The 9587-nt window shown below is 44.1% G+C and overlaps 1 protein-coding gene across 25 annotated transcripts in view; it reads left to right on the top strand.

Annotated features, from left to right (window-relative positions):
• Window positions 1-477: 477 nt before the first annotated feature.
• Slmap (sarcolemma associated protein) overlaps window positions 478-9587 on the top strand; it is a 114686-nt gene continuing 105576 nt past the window's right edge. For 22 of the 25 annotated variants that reach the window (XM_032919005.1, XM_032919010.1, XM_032918997.1 and 19 more), the window contains exon 1: window positions 1863-2089. In XM_032919005.1, the coding sequence (XP_032774896.1) occupies window positions 1892-2089 (198 nt within the window). In that variant the 5' untranslated portion in view covers window positions 1863-1891. Of the gene's footprint in view, window positions 589-805; window positions 2090-9587 lie in introns of those variants that run through there. The other 3 variants (XM_032919013.1, XM_032919006.1, XM_032918989.1) reach the window with 2 other exon arrangements.

The raw sequence follows: 9587 nt of genomic DNA, 5'->3' as shown, positions 1-9587 counted from the left end.
AAGGAGTTCTGAGAAACATCCTCGCATCAGAGAAAAGGACAGGAATTTGGGATGGAATTCATAAAGCACGGAGAATTTAGCAGAGGGAGGTCATCAAATCTAGGGACTTGTGGAATTTGGTCATAGGAAGTGCAGTGGTGAGTGACTCAGTTGCCCACAGCTACGGGGGCTGCTAATGAGTCTTTGACTGGAACTAGCCTCTTTACGTGTTAGTATTTTCAGTGAGAGCTACAGAAAATACATTTAGTACACGTTGGTACTTTCTTACTCATAAGTTGCCGCTGCATGTTTTCCAAACATTCAACCTCTCAAAGTTTCTCTTGCCCTTAACGAAAATGGTCATTAAGGTTGTTCGGAGCTTTGAAGCTTCTGGCCCTTAACAAAGATGGCGCCGGGGGTCATGTTAAAAATAAGCTTGCCCTCTTCTCTGCCAGTGACAAACATGGCTTCCACGGCGTCGGTCACATGACATCCCAGACTACGGCACGGGAGACGGCGGAGGAGGGCCCTTGAAAAGGGTGCGCGTTCTCGTAGCGGTGCACCCGGTAGGTTTCAGTCAGAGTCACTATGGCGGCCAACGCTGGCAAGGTAAGCTGAGGCGGCGGCGGAGGTGGCGGTGGCGGCGAGGGAGGCAGGACCCGACGTTCCGTCCTGGTTCCGGAATCCCGTAGCCTGACCCAGGAGAGGTCGCCCGAGGTCGGAGCCAGCAGCCGGGGACTGGCGGGGGCTGGCTGAAGGGGGCGAGGGCTGAGGCGAGCGGGCGCCGGTCCCTGACTGCCGTTTGTTTTGGTGTTTCCCCCACTAGGTCGGAAAGTTTCCTGCCTCGTCCGCCACCGCCTGAGCTTGCCGCACTGGCTGCGAGTGGAGGAGGCTGCGGCGGACCCAGCCCCGGCCTCCAGGCCTCTCCCTCCACCTCCGGGCCAGCCTCCCTCCCCCACACCGTCGTCCTCCGGGAGCTGCCAGTCCCTGAGATGCGACCCTCGCGAGGACGCTCCTGAGGGGAGGTGGCCCATGTGCTGAGCAGCAGCGCCCAGAGCTCAAGGAACCAACTTCCCGCCGGCCCGGGCGCCCAAGCCTCCTTGGGGTAGCTCCTCGCTCTGTCCGCACCGGCCTGCAGAGCCGGGTCCCCGCCCTGGTCCGGGGACACCCGCCAGGTGCTCGGGACTCGCGATCCAGGGACCGCCCGTGTCCCGGCCGCCCTCCCACGCCTCCAGCTCGGGATCGCAGCCTCGGCTCACGCTGGGCCGGGGACCCCTGCCACTCCCGGGCGGCCTCGGCGCAGCAGGGCAATGCAGCCCAGCCCGCTGGCCCTCTAGCCCTCCTCGTCGTCTGTCCCCGCACCTCTTCTCATCCCCGAGGCCCCTGAGGACCGGTGGTGGCTGCCCGGAGGTCCTTCACTCCTCTTCCTCGGGCCCCAGAGGACCTTCCTGGCTGAGCCGAGTCAACCCTCTTCATGCTGCAGTGCCGCACCGTTTCCGCTACCGAAGGGGAGAAGTGGCCGGGATCTCAAACAAAACACAAGTATTTGTGTGTGACTCATCTGCTCGGATACCTCCCGTCCCCAAACTGTCTTCCAGGAGTTTCCTTGGCCGAAGCTGCCCAATGTTTGAGCTTTTTCTTCCTAGGGAAGATGGACTGAAAGCTGCTAGTTGGGGACTTTTTTTGGTCAAGGAGCCTCTGTATTTTAAAGGAGGTGATGGGGCTTGCTCTGGCTTGTCTTCCTGCCCAATTGAAGAGTTGTTGATGTTCACTGGTTATGCTTAGACAATGCACAGTTTGTTTTAATTTAAAAATTTTGGGGGGATAGGGGTGTAGGCTTGTGAAGAGCATTCCGAATCTGGAGGAGCTCCTCGTTATCCCTGGTCCAGACACCCCCCCCAGCCTGTCCTCGATGCCGTCAGCCTTGGCCATCTTCACTTGCCGCCCGAACTCACACCCGTTTCAGGAGCGACATGTCTACCTGGACGAGCCCATCAAGATCGGCCGCTCAGTGGCACGCTGTCGACCAGCGCAGAATAATGCCACCTTTGACTGCAAAGTGCTGTCAAGGAACCATGCTCTCGTCTGGTTTGATCACAAGACGAGCAAGGTAATGTCACTACAGTGTTTGACAGTCTTTACTTTTCTTTCCTTTTGCCCTCTCTGTGAGGTTTAATGTAAACGCGATCTTAGGGTTTGTTCCCAGAGGACACTTTTCTGCGAAGTCTTGGAATCAGCTTTTTGTGTGTCCGAATTCTAGTAGAAATTGAATCGAAGTGGTTGAATGAAAAACAGAGAAGGTATTGTTACTAAATGTTTCAGTAGGGCGATGGCTTCTTGATAACTTGGTCATTCCCAGTGAAATCCCAAACCTTAATTCGTTTAGGAAAGGTAGATAGTGAAACGTGACCTCTTACTTTCAGCCCTCTTAGAAAGGGGAGCCTGCAGTTCAGTGCTTGATTAAGCAAGCACCAGTTCCCAAAGCAATGCAGGAATCTGTGGCCTCTGTTACAGTGAGGCTCAAGTGTCTGTGCTGAAATGTAGTTAACACATAGCTTGTAGTTTAATTAAATTCAGGGTCTGTCTGGTAGGATAACTGGTGTGTAAACTTAATGCTTTTGTAAGGGTTGACACTTACTTGACTCGATGAAATAATTTGTAATATTAAAGGCAATTTAGTTAAGCTAGAGTAATTTTAACTACATCTTCGGAATTCTGTTTACAAGTTGGATGAACAGAAATCTATTGCTCATAAGAGTCACTTTTTAATTTCTTTGGTAAATAATGCATAGTTATCTGATGATATGCAAAAATTAGTATTGATAAATTAGTTTATTCTTAGATTATATCCAATATTGTCAGTTATCATTTTTTTTTTTAAAGACAGGGACTAGCTGGCCTGGAGCTTCTTCTATTGATCAGGCTGACCTCAGACTCAGAGGTTTACCTGCCTCTTCCTCTCAGGTGCTAGAATTAAAGGTCACCATGCTTGGCCTTACTTTTAATCCAATTTAGCTTGTTTATCTTGGCACTGTACTTTGCTAGTTACTTATATATTTTTTTTAAAAAAGGATCCTTTTAGTTTTTCAAGAATGTGTATATATGGAGAATATTTTAAAGAACTGATCTTTGGGCCTAAACCTAAGGTTTTGGTTGAACTACTGAATTAATTCCAACTCAAACTAAGTTACATAAGACTAATAGGACCGTCTCCAGTTTTGTCTTCTGACTTTTTGCCCCCTCTTTCTGACTGACATGATTAATTTTTTTTTTTTTAAGAGAAGAATTTGTCTTCAAGAGTGGTGTTTTGAAATGAAAGAAACTTGAGCCTCTAGAGGAGGAAAGTAATACTAGTACAGCTACTGAATTAAGGAATTACTAAATAAACTTTTTTTTTTTTTAAAAAAGGAAGGAAAGATCCCCAAGTGCTATGTGCTTGCATAATGCCTATAACCTATTCTGTGTGTAGGATGAGAGCTGAAAAGTGTGTTAACTTTTTCCTGAGTTACACCAGATGCTCTTTAACCCATAAAACAGACACTTTTCTCCCCCCCTGAAAGCTAGCATTTGGATGATTCATAGATGACCTGTGATTCTTTGTAAATGAGTATGGAGTTTATTATTGAATTCCAACATTAGTTGACTACTAGTGTCTTAATACAATCAACCTTTACATTTTTTACCTTTTTATGTCCTTGAGAAACAGGTCCAGCCTAATCAGATGACAGATTTGCTTACAGGACACGCTTGGCCAGCTGCAGTTCTTGTCTGAAAAATAGTGCCTGTGCACTGGCACACGCCTGTAATCCTAGGTCTTGGAAGACAGGAAGACTGCTTCATGCTTGAGGCTAGCCCAGGCTGCTTAATGAGTCACTCAGGTATACAGTGAAGCCCTGTCTCAGATGCTCAGGATAAAGAGAGGGACTAGAGAGTTCTTTGAATGGTAGACATGGTTTATTTCTCCCCCTTTCACTTTTTTTCCTGTTGTGTCATTGGCTATACTAGCACTGAGGGCTTGACAGTGTATTTTGTGTAATTATTATTATATCACCTAATTTAGTTTAAACAATCTCAATCTGTTAGGTCTTCCTTTTATGGTCAAATTATTTTAGGAATTAATTTTAAAAGTATTGGCTTAGACAGACAGGTTTTTTATTGAGCATGTATTCTGTGCCAGACCCTGGGAGATAACAAAGAAAACCAAACCAGTTTGTCCAATACTATTTATTGCTTGTGCATGAAATTTCAAGGGCTCTCCTGTGTCAGGCTCACCTTCCTCCTCCAATATATATTCCTGGAAATTTATGACAAATAAAAACGTGAGAATCTACTCAAAGGTATCATTTCAGGAAAGATTGTTTTTAAGCACTATTAAGCCTGAGTTTTCTTATCTGTGGATAGTATTGCCTTCTTAAAGTTGTGGGGTTTTTGTGTGTGTGTGTGTGTGTGTGTGTGTGTGTGTGTGATGGGAAAGAAACTTTGGGCTTATGTGCACTAAACACCTGTTGTACCACTGAGCCATGCCCACTGCCCACCCCCTTTGCTGTTTTGGGGATTCAGATTATTGTGCAAATCATGTAGAACTTTGTGCTTGGCATTTATTAAAGTCTTAGAATTTAGTAGCACAGGTGTTTGTGGGGAAGCATGGGCTCAAATCAGTGCTCTTTGAGTTGCTATTGCGCTGTGGAGTCATACAGGAGCTCATGTGTGGGGTTCACCTCAGACTCAGTACATGCCCAAAGCATGGGAATTCAGGCTTTCGAGCAGTTTTATTGTAAGTGTTGAGGATTGAACCCAGGACTTTGTGCAAGCTAAGAAAGCACTGTACTGACTGAGCCACATCCCAAGTCCAGAAATTGTTTAGTACAACGCAGCTGTAGAAGTAACTTTAAAAATAGAAGGCAGTGAAGTTGGTGACTGTTCCAGTGGGCATCTTGCCTTGGAGGTGGGAATTGGAGTAGTGTGTCCTTTGTTTGACTTTGTTGACGACCTCGTCTGTACTTGCCATTATGGAAGGCCTAGTAAAAGCTGGAAGAAGTAATAAGCACTTGAAGCATGTGTTGAAAGTTTGAGACATGGTCTCTTCCTCTGTGTCTATGACTCCTTGAGGCAGGACTCTTTCTTTAGCCCTTTCATTGTTAGAATCACAAGCCTTGGCCACTAGTTACTTGGAACTTTGACTGTTCAGCTCATAGATGTGCAGTTTAGAAACTGGCCAAATGCAGGTAGGTGGAAATGTAGACAGTACTTTTGGGAATATGCTGTTGGAGTTTATCTAGCAAAAGGAAGACAACAGTCATGGATGGGCTTCACTGTGGGTATTACCAGGGATGCATAGGTGAAGCTTTTTAATGTTGAATTCATGCACAATGAATGTTTCCCCCTCCACAGTGTGGTGTTGACTGGTTTTATAGTTCATCCCAGAGGTGTTAACAACCATCTTGTCTGCTTTTGTGTTCCATCATTTACACTCTTCAGTGTTTATAGCCCATAATGGTACTTCAGTTGACTGAGCAAGGCCACTGAGCAAGTAAATCTGTCTCTCTGGTAGGCGCACAGAAGGAAGGGACTATGAGTGGACATATTTGGATGGCCTTATTTGTTAGTGAGTTCTGGAGCGTTTTGGGTAGAGATCACAAAACAGTCCAAATCGCCATTTAAGAGAAGTAATGCAATCTTGTGTACAGTCGGGGCCTAGAGCAAAGAGTGCAGCTCAGCCTGTGCGTTATGTCCAATGTTCTTCTCCTAAATGGTTTGCATCAGTGGTTCTCAACCTGTGGGTCCCAACCCCTTTGGATCACACAGCAGATATTCTCACATCAGTTGTTTACGTTACGATCATAACACTTAGGAAGTAGCAACGAAATAATTTTATGGATGGGGGTCACCACAACATGAGGAACTGTATTAAAAGGTTGTAGCATTAGGAAGGTTGAGAAACCAGTTCTTTACATGTTAACGTAATCATCAACTCTTATTTTTCCCTCATGAGTATGAAGAAATTCAGGGATAGGGAGATTAGGTTAGGTTAACTTCCCTGAGTTCATATTGCTAATGAAGGATAGGGCCATGATTTCAGCACGGCTATTTTGGTTCTTGACTTGATATCTAGGGCCAACCTCATAAACACTGCCATCACAAGACTGTGACATTTTAAACAGGATGTGATTTTGTTAAGTGCAAACACCAGGTTGACAGTAGAAATGAAAATGATTAAATGTCCAAAAGCAAAACAAGCAGACTGGTGTATTAGATTAAATGGTCCGGTAGGATTTCTATAACAAGTGAAGATTTTAGGAAAGCTTCACAGATAATGTAGCTCCTGGATGAACTACAAATGCAGCCTGCCTGAAGGGCTTAGAAAAAGGCAGAGTGTGGGGAAGAGTGAGTCAAGGAAAGGGGTGCTGGGTGGGAGCGACTGCTCAAGAAAAGGCATAGAGACAGGAGGTACGTTCCAGTGTCATCACAAGGAAGCCATTGCTAAGGAAGAAAGCCAGATTGTTTCTTTCCTTGACATGTCTAAACGTGACTGCTAGGATCCTGGACTCAGCCTTTGAGAGGATGGCAGATTATATGTTCATTGCTTTTTATTTTGTTTGTATGTTTGTTTTAGCAGATTTCTAAGTTTGTGGTTTTTTTTTTTTTTTTGTTAACAGAAGCAAAAAGTTCTTTGAGAAATGCTGGTTTTTGTGAGAAAGTTGTTTATCTGATGTAAGGTACATTGATTTAAATATGTATAGGAAGTCAGATTGTATTACCAAACTACATTTGTATTTCCACTCATGTTACTTTTTACAATATCAGAGAATAATGAAATATTTAATATATTGGGTTTTCAAAACACAGCTTAGGCAGAGGGGAGCTGACCCTGTCTCTCTCTTGGGCAAAGTGGAATAGCTGACCCTGGTGTTGTGGGTGCAGGGAAGCTGGTAGGCTGCCTAACTCAGCTACCATCCGACCCAGACCCCAACATCTACCCCATTTATAATCTGTTGAAATGTGTGAAGGGGCTGGTCCTGCAGAACCAAAGCTCCATGACACAGGGCAACAACAGGATATCAGAGAGGAGTCCCAGCGATGATCCAGTATTGAGAGTGTACAGAAGCCACTTGATTGGCCTCAAACCAGACCAATGACTCACTGCAGTGAACATTTGCAAGTAAAAGATGTATGGACAGAGGGGTACACTGTGGGACGTGTCATGACACACCACAGCAACCACAGTGAGATATTTTTGTTTTCTTTTGTGGGGGAGGTTGCAAAGATGGACAGTGGATATGGAGGGACAGGGAGATGAGTGGGATTGGGGTGCATGATGTGAAATTCACAAAGAATCAGTAAAAAGTTAAAAAACATGGTTTAGGGCCTGGAGAGATGATCGCTCAGCAATTTTAAGAGTTCTCACTGGCTCCTCTTCCAAAGGACCTAGGTGTGAATCTCAGCATCCACATAGTGGCTTACAACTATCTTCAACACCAGACCTAGGGGGTCCAACACTCTCTTCTGGTCTTTGTAGTCACTGCACGCACACAGAAAACACATAATACATGAGGGCAAAGCACCTGAAAATAATAGTTTATATATTCTTTTTTAAAAAGATTTACTTGAGGTTGGGGATTTAGCTCAGTGGTAGAGCGCTTGCCTAACAAGCACAAGGCCCTGGGTTCGGTCCCCAGCTCCAGAAAAAAAAAAAAAAAAAAAAACAACTAAAAAGATTTACTTATTATATATGAGTACACTGTCACTGTCTTCAGACACACCAGAAGAGGGCATAGTTTCCCATTGCAGATGGTTGTGAGCCACCATGTGGTTGCTGGGAATTGAACTCAGGACCTCTGGAAGAGCAGTCAGTGCTCTTAACCACTGAGCCATCTCTCCAGCCCAGGTTATAGTTTTTTTTTTTTTTTTTTTTTTTTTTATTAACTTGAGTATTTCTTATTTACATTTCGAGTGTTATTCCCTTTCCCGGTTTCTGGGCAATCATCTCCCTAACCCCTCCCCCTCCAGGTTATAGAATTTTAATAATCCACTCCTGTTTTGTTATTTACTCCTTAAATTCATTAACTTCTTTTTTTGAGGCAGGGTCTTACTAAAAAACAGTAAGCTGTTATGGCTGCTATGCCATGGGACTCACAGATTTAGATTCCCCTATCTCAGCCTCGTGAATGTGGAGAATAAAGGAGTATTCTACCATGCCTGGCATTAAATTCACTCTTTCCCTTCTTGGGCTTTTGTTTGGTTTTCTTAAATGGTATTTGTGTTAGTCTAAGATCCGTTCTGAATAAGTACAATATTCACCATTTAGGGTTTAAGTAGAAAGATTGTGAGATTGGTTCTTTTTGGGGGAAAAGGAGGCTTTGGAGACAAGGTCTGTTTATATATATAGCTCAGGGTAGCCAGAACTTGCTGTGTAGCCCAGTCTGGCCTTATTCTCTCTCTAGTCTTAATCTCTGTAGTCTGGTGCTTAGACTGTAAGTGTGTACTGCTTGGTTTGCCTTGAGATTGGTTCTTGGTTACTTTATATTTGAATCAAAAATAATGCGGCTGGCTGGGATATAGCTCCATGCCCAGCATACAGAGACGAGTGGTTCCATTCCCAGAATTTCCAAAGGAGAAAAGGGTGTGTGTTTGGGTGTGGGAAGGGTGACTGACATTCTAAGACTTTCTGGGATTCAGGCTTCTCCCTGGGTGTTACAGGCAGACAAATATTCTATACTCTTGCTCAAAAAATCTTGATTGTTGTTCCATTAATTATTTTTAGTATTAAAATTTGTCTTTCACCCCCACCTCCCATTTCTGTTCTCCCTTCATCTCAAACTTGCTACACTAGGGCCTATGACCGTGCTCACTGTTCCTTTTTAAAACAAGTGCCTTTCTGCTTTTTTTGTCTCCCAGAATGACCTTTCCCTTTTTCCCTGAGGCTTAGTTCCCGGGGAAACTTTCCCGACTCTGAAGAATGGATGGCTTCTTTCTCTTTACTCCTATAGAACTTTGTCTATAACTTCATTATGGGACACAGACAACAAAATAAGTGTGATGCAAATGCTCTGTGGCCCTGCCAGATGTGAGCTCTTGAGAACAAAGAACAGGCACTACATAAATGTTTGAATGACTGCAATGTAAACAATCCAGCAGTCTGTTCTTCTATAAACCCTTGGTGGGTTGAATGGCAAAGGGTCATTCAAGTTAGTTTTCAATGTGAAGTTATGCACTTAATTACCAACATGCACTCTTTGTACATACCACTACTTACTGAGAACTTGCAATGTGCATGGTATTTTGCTAAGTATTTTGGGCTTTTATATAAACTTGTCTTTGGTGCTATTAGTTTTGAACTAATATTTATAGCCACTCTTAGGCAAAATAATACTTTCTTGGGGGAGTGCACCTTTAAATATAATATAATCTCTGTAACATGTTTAGGAAGCAAGCAGAGTTGCTAATGCTTGCTTGCTTCCCTTCCTTCCTTCCTTCCTTCCTTCCTTCCTTCCTTCCTTTCTTCCTTCCTTCCTTCCTTTCTTTCTTTCTTTCTTACCTGTGGAATAAAAAAGCCAAAGTACTAGGCATTTATTCTGAACCTCTTATGGACTTAACAGTTGTAATAAAAT

This window comes from Rattus rattus, chromosome 13 (assembly GCF_011064425.1).
Source record: "Rattus rattus isolate New Zealand chromosome 13, Rrattus_CSIRO_v1, whole genome shotgun sequence".
NCBI lineage: Eukaryota > Metazoa > Chordata > Mammalia > Rodentia > Muridae > Rattus > Rattus rattus.
Note: the sequence above shows the minus strand (reverse complement) of the source record. Positions and strands in the feature narration are given on the sequence as shown.